Below are 13502 nucleotides of genomic sequence, written 5' to 3'. Positions count from 1 at the left end.
TCTACATGAAATGCTGGGGCCATCGTTCGGCAGCGGCCAGCAGGAGAGGAAGGCAGACTCAGTGGGTTTACTGGCGTGAGGTGGGGGTGGGGGACCAGATTCTGTCCCGGAGGATCAGCAAGAAGAAATAAAGCAGATCCATTCAGCCAATATCCCCGGCTACCAGAGGACAATGGCTGGCGGGCCACAGACGGGCAACCGGCCGCATGGCAGAGAGAAAGGGTACTCTGGCCAGAGTGGCTGAGTGGGCCTCTGAATAGGTGACATTCCAGCTGGGATCTAAGATGAAAAGCCTAGAGAGGAAACCCCAGGGGCCGGAAAGGGCTTCCTTAGACTACCTGTTGGGGCAAATTGAGGACGGACCCGCTGGGTGTCCTGCGTGACCTTGAACGCCATCAGGAGGATTTTAGTCTGTCTCTAAAGAGCAGTGCGTGGTGCGGGAGGGAGAGCGATGAACAGGAAGGAATTGACTTTGGGGGTGGGGGTGGGGTGCTCCGAGCTCCCCCAGGCGGGCCCTGTGCGAGGTCCCTCCCATCTTGGCTCTGCTGCTTATGGCTTCTTTCCTACTGGGTTTGGGGTTATTTGTGATAGCGCCAATATTGTTGTTTGGTGCCTTCAAGTTGGCTCGGACTGGTAGGGACCCCGTGCACAACACAAGGAATACTGCCGGGCCCTGCACCGTCTTCACCGTGGTCCCTGCGCCTGCGCCTGTGGCTGCAGCCACCATGTCCATCCATCCATCTTGCCAAGGGCCTTCCTCTTGTTCACCGCCCCTCCACTCAACCAAACACGATGTCCTTCTCCAGGGACTGGTCCCTCCTGACCACATGTCCAAAGTGTGAGACAGCATCTTGCCATCCTTCCCTCTAAGGGGCACAATGGACTTTTCTTCCAAGCCTGGCTTGTCCTGTTAGTCTTTGGTTCTTCAAATCAGGCTTTCCTGCTCCAGAACCCAGCCTCAGACACTGGCATACGCCTGAGGAAGGCTTGCGTCGCAGAAATGCAACATGACGGGGCGGGGGGGTATGATTCTCTGCGTATACTGGGTGGAGGGGGGATGCGCCTTGGTGGTGCAGCATAATGTGGCGTGTGACATCTGGATGACCCTGAAGACAAGCTCCTGGGGGACTCTGTGCAAGGGTCCCATTTCTGTAATCCTTCTGAACGGGTGGCCGGTGGGTGGACCAGTGCCCCTCTCCGGGGAGGTGACATCTGAGAAAGAGAAGGCTCGCTCACCCTGAGGATGATGACATGCGTAGGAGAGACGGTTCCTGGGAGGTGGTTTGGGTACTTCTCAAGAAAGTTCAACACGAGACTGGGCCCTGTCCGTTGCCAACAAGTCGTGGTGGCGCGTGTGTAAAGAGCAGGAAAATCCTCCATGGGATTTTCACAGGGGTTGCCTGCTGGGCTGCTCGCCCCCAAGGTCAGCAGTTTGAAACCACCAGCCACTCCGAGGGAGAAAGGAGGGACTTTCTACTGCTAGAAACCGTTAACAGGCTCTGAAACTCACAGGGGCCGTTCTGCCCTGCCCTGTGGGCTGCTATGAATCAGCACTGACTTAACGGCAGTGACTTTGGTTATGGAGTCGTGCAAAGAGCAGACCCACTGGCTGGTAAGGCGCCTCCGGGTGACTTAGAACTACCAACCTTTTGGCCAGCGTCAGAGCACATCACCACGTGTTCCTCCCCGGAACTCTGGAATTCCCACAGTGCCCTGTGCCCACGGAGTTGCTTCTGATACAGAGCGATCCTCCAGGACAGGGCTGACGGTCCACACAATTTCCAAGGCTGTCAGACCCAGGGGGGAGGCGGCCTGGCCACATCTTTCTTCCTCAGAGGTCGACCGATGACGGGCTCCAGTCGCCAGTCTTTCAGTGAGTGGCCTGGCACCAGAACGGTCATACCGCCCAGCCTCTCCACTCCTGGGCATGCACTGAAAAGAAGTAAACACAGAAACTCAACTAGGTGCTGGTCCATCAGAGCAGCGGTTCTCAACCTTCCTGGTGCCGCGACCCTTTCGTACAGTTCCTCATGCTGTGGTGACCCCCCCCCCAACATTTCATTTTCATTGCCACTTCATCACTGTCACGTTGCTACTGTGATAAATCGTCATGTGTAGGATGTACATCCGTTGTTACAGATTGGACGTCATTAAGCCTAATTGAAGCATAGTAATCACAAAACAGTATGTCATTATATGTTGTGAAATATTTACGTTTCCGATGGTCTTAGGGGAGCCCTGTGAAAGGGTCGTTTGACACCCCCCCCAAAGGGGTCGAGAGGCACAGGTTGAGAGCCGCTGCCTTCGAGACTTGATGCCCAGCGAAATACGCAAGTCCGCCAAATGGGTAAGTCTCGTTCCACTTCAGTGGGGCGTCCTGGCTGCTCATCTCATCATGGTGGGCTGCTCCCAAGAAGGCTTCCACTCCTGGCAGCCGGATGTCGGCCAGCACGGAACGGCGCTCCCTCTGCACCCTCCTGACCGTCCGTTGCCATCTGTTAGGTTTGCACCGGCTAAATTTTTTTTTTTCAAAACAGTTTCATTGGGACACAATCCACAGAGCATACAATCCAGTATCAAGGAGGGTTGCAAAATCACCACCACACGCACGTTCAGACCATTTTTTTCCCCCTCGTGATTGCCTCCTCATTGCCCCCACCTACCTTCCCCGCCCCGTCCTAAGACACCGCGGAGAAGCCAGTGATTGTCTCTCTAGATTCGCCCATCCTGGATTCTGTACTCCGAAAAACAGATCAAAACCACCACCACCACCAAACAGAACAAAAAGGTAGCAACAAGAACAAAATAAGAGAAGAAAACCTCAATCGACAAGAAAGCAGACCCCATTACTATGACCCCAGTGCCGCTCCCCACGCTGGACGGATGGGAGTATGTGCTTAGTTAACGCAAGAGATAAAGCTCAGGACACAGGGAACCCAGGGGTAGGGGGAAGGAGGGGAGGACAGGGGTGCGGGTCACAATGAATGGCACATAGCCACACACACCCCCATCCAGGGGGAAGAACAACAGAAACCAGAGGGGAAGGGAGACAGAGGTCGGTGTGAGAGACTAGATCAAGGGGCCATGGGGGTCAGGGGGAGGAGGGAGGGAAAGAAAGGAGCTGATCCCAAGGGCTCAATGGAAAGTAACTGTCTAGAAAAGAACGATGGAATACATGTACGAATATGGCCGGTACAATTGATATACGGATTGTAACAAGAATTGTTAGCGCGGATGTGAGGGCGATCTGGCTGCGACATCTGTCACCCCATTGATCGCCAGGGTTGATTCGGCTGATCTGGCTGGCTAGGCGGGTGTCCCCTTCCTCCCTCACCGCTCCATGTGCGTCCCTCCCCAAGCTGCATGCTCGGTTGAAGAGGACGACCTTCCCCAATAAGAAGGAAGACCGTCCTTTGGTCAAGGGTACACGAGTAGCTGCGCTCCCCTGCTAGAACCTCCAAACAAGTCTCAAGGTCCATTTGTAGGAGAACGTAGGGTAGTCAAGCTTCCAAGACTCCAGACACATCCAAATGAGGCGCTGCACATGGCAGTCTGCCTTAAAAAAAAAAAAAAAGAATTGTTAGCACCCCCAATAAAGTGATCTTTAAAAATACAGAAAATGCTTGACACACTTGATGTGTGTATGGATTATGATAAGAGTTGCGTGAGCCCCTAGTAAAATGATTTTTTAAATACAGAAAAAAATTGCAAAGAATAGAATAAGAAAGCCGAAAATGTAAAAAACTAGAACAACTTTCAAATGGGTCTGAAGCAGTGGTTCTCAACTTTCCTAATGCTGCGACCCTTTAATACAGTTCCTCATGGTGTGGTGAACGCCCCACGCCCCCGACCATAAAATTATTTTCATTGCTGCTCCATAACTCATTTTGCTACGGTTATGAATCGTCACGTAAATATCTGATAGGCAGGATGTATTTTCATGGTTACACATTGAACAGCATGAAAGCATCGTGATGAACCACACAAACAACATGCCCTATATTGTGAAATCTTTATTTCTAATCACAAATCAATGATGAAATGCTGTCTTGCAGCGTGGTGTGGCACGGGTCACAGTCTTCCCGCCGGGTACTCCTACGTGGGCGGACCCGCCTGGAGACGGATAGAGGGGCGGCATCTGGGCCGTGACCCAGAGGTTGAGACCGGCTTGTCCGCCCTCAATGGCCAATTGGGGGACATGGGTCATCGCCAGGCGCTTCTTCCCAGTCTGCCCGAGTCTGGACGCTCTGCTGACATGTGCCCGTCACGAAGAGGCTTCTGGCACTTGGCATACCGGTGGCACAGCTCCCAGCAGCATCTACAATGAGCAGAATCGTCAGAGGCAGAAAGGAGGACAGATGTTACCAGGGTCTGGGAGGGAGGTGACAGGGTGGGGAGGGGTGTTGCTCAGTGGGTGTGGCGTTAGGACGATTGACAACAATAAGAGATATGGACACTGATAAGAGCCATGCAGTCTTGTGTTCCTCTCACAGCCACCAAGTCGATGCAGACACTCAGTGAACCTCCTCCCCGGGGGTTTCTGAGACGATCACCTCGTCTTTCTCCCGACGAGCAGCTGGGGGTTTCAAACTGCTGACCTTGAAGGGAGCAGCCCAAGGGATCACCACCACACTCTGTGTTCATTTGTGTTTTGTTTGTTTCCCTCTGTGTTCATTTGTGATCGGCCTGTTTCACTGGGTACAATGTTTTCGGGCTTTATCCATACCGTAGCCAGTTTCTGACTCTCTCCTATTGAGAGGAAAATGTGAACTCATTTGGAGGCCAGAAAGGCCCGTCTTTGTCCGACACTTGAAAGCGGCGAGATTGTGTTACTCTTAAACAGACTTCCTTCCCGCTCTTGGCTGTTAGGACCCCCTTTCCTCCGGAACCCTGACTAGAGTGATGTCACAGATGGGTGACCTCACTGCCGCCAAGGAATGGGGGGGAGGGGGACTCTCCATGGCCTGGGGGAGGAGGGAAAATGCTTCTTGACCACCCCAACCCCCCATGTCTGTGGTGAAGTCGATCGAATTAGTACTGCCCCAAGATGCCATCTACAGGGCCGGCTCCAGCCTCCAGGGGCAGGTGATCCTGACCCTCAACAGCACCCTGGTGGACCCCATTGTGAGGGTGGAGCTCGTGGGAAGGGGTTACGTTGAGTGGAACGAAGAAACGGGGGCGTCCCGCGATTACAGCCGAGATGTGGTTTGCAACAACAAGGCTGACTACATCCACAAGACAAAGACCTTTCCCGTAGAGGGTAAGGATGCGGCTGTCAGCCCACCCTCGCCATGCCATCCTGGGAGCCGGGGGCTGGAGAGGGCTCAGAAAAATGCAAGCCTGCCACCCTCCCTTCCATTCTGACTCTCAGGGACCCTGTAGCGCAGGGTGGAGCTGCCCCTGCGGGCAGGCGGGGGGCGGGGGGACTTCTTAGGCTAATTCTTGAGGAAGGAGAAAGCCTAATTGGCCCCTCAGGCAAGAGGGCTGGAGTGGCTGCTTTCTCCGTGAGCAGCAAGATTAGAGGTCAGGTAATAGGTTAGCAGGTGGGGCATTAAGATGCACATTCGCTCAAAGCGGAACCATTAGGCCAACAGGGCTCCCGGAAGAGCAGGGAAAGCCCCAGCCCATGCCCCGGGGCTGGTCTTTCTCCAGAGCGGAACCCAGAGGCCCTCTATCCCGCACAGAATGTACCCGTGGGGTCTTTGTCCGCATGCCTCTGCCAGCTGCAGGGAAGCTTAGTTGGAGATGTTGAGGACCGGCCTGAACACTGTGCAATCACTTCGTTCCTTGTGTCCTAGTTCATCCCTTTACGCAGGGAAGGGCAGGCGCTCCTGCCTGGGGAGCTTGTCTTAAGGAGTCTGGGATTTCACAGCCTGTCCAAGGGATTAAATCATGCCAAGTCTACAGTGAGCACTCAACGAAGGGTGTGTTAATTAGGGCAACGTTGCAGGGGTGATGTAAAAAGAACAAAGGGCAGGTTCTTTCTACTCCCCTAGACTTACTCTCAGAAACTCACAGGGCTGGGAGTTTGGTGTGGGGCTAGCAGTTCCAATGTTAAGAGCCGAGATAGTCTAGCAAGGCCTGGACTATGAGCTGTTAGGTCGGCAGTTTAAACCCACCAGCCGCTCCTGGGAGAAAGACGGGGCTTTCTACTCCCATAAAGAGTTGGAGGGTCGGAGACCCACAGGGGCAGGGCCACCCTGTTCTACAGGGTCACCGTGAGTCGGCATCGGCTCCATGGCTGTGGGTTTGGGTCTTTTGGAAGCTTAATGTCAACCCAGGACTGTCCCCCGCGTATTTACAAGCCTCTAGATCCCCCCGCTCCCCCTCCCCCCAGCATCAGCCTGAACCCTGCCGTGGGGTCACCAGGTACCAACAACATGAACTGAGCACCTAGGGCAGAGTATGTGCCAGCACCACACTGGGACGGAGCAGTGCACAGAACCAACATTTATACAGTCGGGGTGGGAGTCGGGGGAGGGGATGAGAAAAGGAGGAGGCCTTAGACCAGCGGTTCTCGACCTGTGGGTCGCGAGGCCTCTGGGGTTCAAAGGGCCCTTTCACAGGGTCCGCCGGATTCCTCACCGAAGCAAATTTACTATTACGAAGTCGCAACGAGAATAATGTTATGGTGGGGGGGGACGACGGTCATCACATGAGGAACTATATGAAAGGGTCGCGGCCTGAGGCAGGTTGGGAACCACTGCTTTAGCGACATGCAGGGAAGCAGAGAGGGCCCAGGAATGGGGTGGTGTCAGAGAGCGCTCCGGGTCCTCAGCCATCACTCAGACCGTGAACAGTCACGAAGTGTCTACCTTATGCCGTGCATTAGCCCTGTGGTGCAGTGGGTGACGTGTTAGCCTGCTCACCAGGAGGTCAGCAGTTTGAAACCACCAGGCACCCCACAGGGGAAAGACGAGGCTCCTCCCGTGAAGAAACCCACAGGGGCACTTCCGCCCTGTCTTACAGGGGCGCTGTGGGGCGGCATCTACTGATGGCAGTGAGCTTGGTGTTTTCGGTTTCCTATGCCATGTGATAAAGGCACCTGAAGGTGAGGGGGTGGGGCTGTCGGCTGTCCCCCACTGACTGAGGCCTGTAAAGGCAGCCTGGACCGTCACGCAGCACATGCTCGACCCAGGTTTGTCGAGAGAATATGCAACTGAGTCCCCAGGCCTCACGGGTTAGCCTCGTCCACCCTGCTCCAGTCCAGCCAAAGCCTGAGACACGCAAACTCACTGCCAGCAAGTCAATTCCCACCGAGAGCGCCCCTGTAGGATGGGGTAGAACGGCCCCTGTGGGGGTCCAAGGCTGTTTGGTTTTTTTGGAAGTTAAAAAGCCTCCTCTTTCTCCCGCAGAGCGGCTGGTGGTTTCTGTACGGCTGATCTTGCGGATCAAAGCCCAACTTACACCCACGACATCCCCAGCACTCCCGTGAGGCCCAATTGTATGCGTCCCTAAACACCAAGCAGAGCCTCTGGTTAACGTGCTCAGCTCCTAACTGAGAGGTTGCCAGTTCGAGTCCACACCAAGGTAACTCGGAAGAAAGGCTTGCAGATCCTCTCCCCCAAACACAGCCACTGGGACACCCGGCAGGGGGTCACCGTGGGTCTGAATGGCCAGGAGAGCCGATTGGTTTATGGGCAGAAAACAGAGAATGCAGCTTTGGGGGGAGAGAGGGTGAGCTGGGAACCCAAAGTCCGATCAGAACGCTAGCCAAAGAACGCCCGTAAGACACCGTTGGAAAGAAGAAAAAGGGAAGGAAGGCATTAAGAAAGGGCCCTGAGAAAGGCGGAAATTTGGAAAGCCAGAGAAGAAACGCAGCAGCTTCCAGAATCTTCTAGAACCTTCTGATGGCCCCGTCGTCGGTGTGTTTTGCTTTCAGATAATTGGTTAAGTGCAGGCAGCCACATCTTTGACTTCCATTTCAACTTACCTCCCAGGCTCCCTTCCACCTTCAGCAGCAAAATTGGCCACGTTTTCTACTTTGTGCAAGCTACCTGCATGGGCCGGGAGCTCATTTTAGCCAAGAAAAAGATATACTTACTGGTCCAAGGGATGTCGGACATCGAGAAAGAAAGCACCTTACAGGTACTGATGGGGGCGCTACCCTCCAGCCCAAGGAGGGTGGTGGGCAGGGGACCCGGACTGACCCTACAAGGAGACACGTTAGACATGGAGTTGATGCCGACTCACAGCGACCCTACCGGGCGGGGTAGAACTGCCCCTGTGGGTTTGCGAGACCGCATCTCTTTACAGGAGTAGAAAGCCCTGTCTTTCACCCAGGGAATGCCTGGTGGTTTTGAACTGCCGGCTTTGTGGTTCGCAGCCATCATACCGCGGAACTAAAAGCCAAACTCACTGCCAAAGAACCGATCCTGACTCACTGCAACCCGGTAGGACAAGCCACAACTGCCTCTGTGGGTTTCTGAGACCGACACACTTTGCAGGAGTAGAAAGCCTCGTCTTTCTCCCAACGGTGGCCGGTGGTCCTGAATTGCTGAACTTGCGGTTAGCTGCCCAACGCCTCATCCTCCAGCAGCTCCCAGGGCCAAGGGTTTCACAAAACCAGGGCCAGAAGCCAAGACGGAAACTAGTGGTTCTACAGCAAGAGAAACACTGCCTCCTGCAGGGCTGTATTGCCCAGGTAGCACAGCGGTGATGCACTGAGCTGCAAACTGCAAGGGCAGCAGTTCCAAACCACCAATGCTCCCAGGGAGGAAAGACGAGGCTTTCTACTCCTGTAAAGAGTGACAGTCCTGAAAGCCCACAGGGGCAGTTCTGCCCTGTCTTGCAGGGTCGCGGTGAGCCAGACTGACACGGAGGCAGTGAGCTTGGTTCAGTTATTTTGTTCACTAGAGGTTCTGTGTGTGTGTGGGGGGGGATACTAGTGGCATCCAGGGGGTAGAGGTCAAGGATGCTTCTCAGGACCCCACAGTCTCTAGGACAACCCCCCACCCCGATGGGAAAAAGTCACCTGGTCTCAAAGGACAACAGGAGGCTGAGCTAAGGGTGTGACAGAAAGGCAGGAGGGGGGAGGGTCTGTCCCCCAGGGGGGATGCCGGTGACATATCGGCATTGGTCGTTGCAATAAACAGGGAAGGGGAGCTTCAATGGGTTCAGCCGCTAGTAGGTGGTTGTCAGGTGCCGTGGAGTCCGTTCTAACCCACAGCAACCTTAGGTACCACCAAACACAACCACCACCGGCTGCAGTGCCATCCTCACTACGGTTCCCAGGCCTGAACCCCTTCTTGCGGCCCTCACGTCCACCCACCTACAGCAGAGCCTTCCTGTCACCTTGCTGCTCCTGAGTCCCACTGGGTTGCACCCCTGCATTGCTGGGAAGGAGGGCGCCCTGGCTGGGCTATGGGGTTGTCTGCTGGGCCACTGTTTGTCCCTCTGGCACGCCCCTCAGGACTAGGGCAGCTGCCAGCCTCCAGGTTCCCAACCAGCCCTGCAAGGCATGCCACAAGAAGACAGGGAGGACTTGGAATGCAATGGGTGCAATTAGCCAGCCAGAGGGGGGAAGGGGAGCCGCCATGGCGGCAGCGGCGGCCGCAGCGCGGGAAAGTGGGCGGGAGCGAGAACCCAGGGCAGAGGAAGGGGCGGTCACTGAGGTCAGAAATGGCTCCAGTCTGCAGGAGGAAGGAAAACAAAAACAAAAACAAAGCTCAGTGTCATCCAGGGGAGGCTGGCCCCTGCAGACCCGGTTGGACGAGTGGGGCTGCCCCACGGGGTTTCCGGCTGTCACTGTTCACGGGGGCGCACAGCCTGGGCTGGTTTCAAACTGCCGGCCCTGTGCACCGCGGCCCGTGCGGAAGCCCCCCACCATCAGGGCTCCTCGCAGAGGCGGGAAAGCAGACCTCAGGCTGCCCCCCCTTTTCCAAACCTGGGTGGTAACGTAGTGAGTTCCGGCATCTTTCAAAATGTCAGCCACAAGTCAGGAGCGAGGAGGACGGCTGCCCAGGCCACACTTAGACAGAATGGGGCTGCGGCCTGCCTTCTGCTCGCGGCCCTGGGAGCGGACACTTGCCGCCGCCCTTGTCCGGTGCCGGCCTGTTGACCCCTGCTTCTACTCCGTCCTCCGTCTGCTCAGTCAGCTGCAAGCACTTCCAGTGCAGGTCACCTTGCCGTCCCCGTCTTTGGAGCTCTGAGATCTCTGGTGGGGGGATTTAACACACAGAGATCTACTCTCGTCCAGTTTGTTGTTCGGTTCCAGCCTGCAGTGACCCATGCAGGACAGAGGAAACAGTGCTCTGGACCGGGCCGCCCTCACGATTGCTCTTTGGCCTGAGCTCGTTGCCACCGCGTCCGTCCAGTTACATCGAGGGCCTTCCTCTTGTTCGCCGCCCCTCCACTTCACCAAGCACGATGTCCTTCAGGGATCGGTCTCCCCTGACCACAGGTCCAAAGTCCATGAGCCGGAGTCTATGTGTCCTGCCTCTCAGGAGCGCCTCCGCTGGACTTCTTCCCGCACAGATGGGCTTGTCCTCTGGGCAGTCCTTGTGCTTCTCTGTCCAAGCTTCACCTGCCCTGGGTCAGGCCCACCTTAGTCCGCGACGTTACCCCCTTGCCTTCCAGCACTCTGACGAGGCCTTGCCTAGGGGAACCACCTCATGCTGTTTCACAGGCTACCCGTCCAAACTCACGATCCCGCCCACGTTCCCGGTGTCCTGTCTCTCTCCTACATCTGTGGGCCCAGCGTCCCCCAGGGAGTCCACGGGCCCCTGGGTCTCGGCGGCTCTTGGTACAAGGACCCCGGGTGGAAAGGAGACATGCTCTGTTTCTGGCTCTTTTTTTCTCTTTCCTGTTTTTACTTCCATGTGGGCTTTTTGCTTCTGAGCTAGATGGCTGCTTGTTTACCTTCAAGCCTTTAAGACCCCAGACGCTATCTCTTTTGATAGCCGGGCACCACCAGCTTTCTTCACCACATTTGCTTAGGCACCCATCTTTCCTTTTTAAAAAAATAGCTCTATTGACCTATAACGCGCGTATCATACATGTCCATAGTTCAGTCTTTTTGTTAAGTTGTCTAAGCATTTCTGAAATCTGTTCTAGAACATTTTCTTCCTCCTTGTACTCTGCATTTTTCTTTTTATGATTATTTTATTGGGGGCTTGCACAAGGGCTCTATTTTTCTCGATGGGAGCAAATCGCTCCTTGCCCTGCTCATATCTCCCTCTCTCTCTCTCTTTCCCCCTCTAGTAAGATGTAAGATATGGGGCGTGGTGGGCCACACCCAGCGACACTCCCCTGACATCTGCTGAGGCCTGAGATCTGAGTGAAGAACGACATCCTAATACATTGCCTTAGGTCAGGGCTGACCACGCCGATCCAATCGCCTTGTGGAAGATCCGTCCCACAAGGGCCCTAGTGCCAGATGATATCATTCCCTGACTGCCAACCACCCACTGGGGGTCGGGCCCAGTTGAGCACTCCACTCACCACCCAACCAGCACGTGTCCCCTCACCCCACCCCACCGCCGGGCCTCTGAGGCACACTCCTGGCAGGACAGCCAGCAAGGCCCGGGCTCGCGTGACCGCCCACCCTCACGGGTCTCCGTCCCCTCTTCTAGGACCCGCTGTTGGTGGAGGCTGAGAAGAAGGTCTCCTACAGCTGCTGCAGCCAGGGCACCGTCCACCTGCAGATCCACATGGAGAAGAACACCTTCCCGCCGGGGGGCAGGGTCAGCTTCACGACGGAGATCGACAACCAGACCAACAAGTGCATCAAGACGGTCCTGTCCGCCCTCTACGCTCACGTGCAGTACGAGGGCTTCACGCCCAGCACCGAGCGGCGCACGCGCACGGACAGCTGCGAGCTGCTGCGGCAGGAGGCCCATACCCACATCCCGCCCTTCAACACCACCAAGGTGGTCAGCACCTTCCACCTGCCCCCTGTGCTGCCCGTGAGCAGCTGCCGCCGCTGCCAGCCAGACAGCGAGCTCATGAGCACGCACTACGAGCTGGTCATCACCGTCCACCTGCCCTGGTCCCTGACCACCGTCAAGGCCAAGGTCCCCGTCATCATCTGCAGCGCCCAGCTGCCTGAGGGGGAGCAGCAGCAGCAGGATTAAGTGCCCAAAGGTCTCAGTATTAAAAGCTTTATCACTCCACCCACTGGCAGCTTCCCTTCGCCCTGCTAGGTGGCCTTCAGGGCAGCAGGGGACACGTGGCCTGTCCCGTGGCTCCCTGACTCGTGGCGACCTCGTTCACAGAGAGCTGCCAGGTCCTGCACCCATCCCCATCATCGGTTTGCAGATCCGACTGTTGGGGTGAATTGGGTTTTCTTGGCTGTCTTGTTTGTTTTTTAAGAACATTTTCTTCATTCGTTTACTCGTTATGATCAGTGCGCCATTTCCCCTCCCTCATCCTCCCCTGACATAACCCTAAGAAATGATTTTAATCAATCCAGTTACTGTTGCCATAGATTTACCTAGCCTGGGTTTCATATAAAGGAAAACACAACCATGACATAATAAGAACAACATATAACTGATCAAAGGTTCACGAGGGTGAGAGGGGGGAAAAAAGAGGAGCTGATACCAAGGGCTCAAGGAGAAGATGTTTGGGAAATGCTGATGGCAACCTAGGTACAAATGTGCCTGATACAATGGAGCGATGGAGTGTTATGAGAGCTGTAAGAGCCTCAATAAAATGAAACGAGAGCATACCAAAACCAAACAACACACCCCATCCAACAACAGAATGAGAGACAAACCGCAATCGAAAAGGCGGCACAATAAAAACTACATCAAATTTAAAATGGGTCGAATGAGAGCGTAAATGACCAGGTGTTCGATTTTAACCTGCCGCATGAGCCCGTGAGGAAGCCGGACTCTCCAGCACATTTTTTATGCAGTGTTGGTGGTAAAATAGGTGCCTCGGCCGATACGCGGGTTGGCTTTTCCTCGAGTGTACACGGCAGCTACTACATCTGCATTAATCCACACGCCCTGCGCTCGGTCCGACAGCAAGCTTGTTCACATGCCGGGCCCGTGGTCACACGGGGATTCTCTGGAGGCTCAACCCACGTGGGGACCCGGCAAATGGATCTGGGGTGTTCGCCAGTCACCCACAGCCTTCTGCAAGGTGGGAGCCCAGCAGGTAAGCTCTGGTACAGTTCCCGCCTCTGGTCTTGGGTTTGATTCGCTATCACCCTCGGGTCACACAGGCTAGTGTGCTGCTTCCGTGTGGGCTGAAGTGACCCTTCATGGACGTGGCTGCCTGTTTGAAGTCAGCATGGCCTGATTCCCCAAAGGTCCTCTCCAGGCCTGTCTTCCTAGTCCATCTGAACCCAACAGCTCCGCTGACACCTGTGCGGCACCACCACACACAAGCCGCCTTGGCCGGGGAGCCGGTGACTTCACATGGGGGTGGGGGGGACCGGCTGGGAACCGAAGCCAAAGCTCTGGAACATTCTGTCACTGAGTGGCCACTATAATATTCTCTGGAGCATCCCCGAGCCCCAGGGATTCCGACGCCCATCTCTCTCTCTCCTTGCA

General features: G+C 55.5%; 1 protein-coding gene across 1 annotated transcript; it reads left to right on the top strand.

Annotated features, from left to right (window-relative positions):
- The first annotated feature begins 5007 nt into the window (after window positions 1-5007).
- On the top strand, window positions 5008-12074 carry ARRDC5 (arrestin domain containing 5). The gene is made up of 3 exons (XM_075541122.1): window positions 5008-5260; window positions 7883-8088; window positions 11574-12074. The coding sequence occupies exons 1-3, from the start codon at window positions 5008-5010 to the stop codon at window positions 12072-12074; spliced, it is 960 nt and encodes a 319-aa protein (XP_075397237.1).
- Window positions 12075-13502: the final 1428 nt, after the last annotated feature.

This window comes from Tenrec ecaudatus, chromosome 1 (assembly GCF_050624435.1).
Source record: "Tenrec ecaudatus isolate mTenEca1 chromosome 1, mTenEca1.hap1, whole genome shotgun sequence".
In the NCBI taxonomy this organism is placed as follows: Eukaryota; Metazoa; Chordata; class Mammalia; order Afrosoricida; family Tenrecidae; genus Tenrec; species Tenrec ecaudatus.
The sequence above is the reverse complement of the archived record's forward strand: the minus strand, read 5'-3'. Positions and strand labels throughout refer to the sequence as shown.

What these genes read in the sequence shown, in the direction of transcription:
- ARRDC5 (XM_075541122.1), top strand. Translation starts at nt 5,008, where the DNA reads ATGTCTGTGGTGAAGTCGATCGAATTAGTACTGCCCCAAGATGCCATC. An exon ending in AAAGACCTTTCCCGTAGAGG is followed by an intron (nt 5,261 to 7,882) that starts GTAAGGATGCGG and finishes TTTTGCTTTCAG; the next exon opens with ATAATTGGTTAAGTGCAGGC. An exon ending in AGAAAGAAAGCACCTTACAG is followed by an intron (nt 8,089 to 11,573) that starts GTACTGATGGGG and finishes CCCCTCTTCTAG; the next exon opens with GACCCGCTGTTGGTGGAGGC.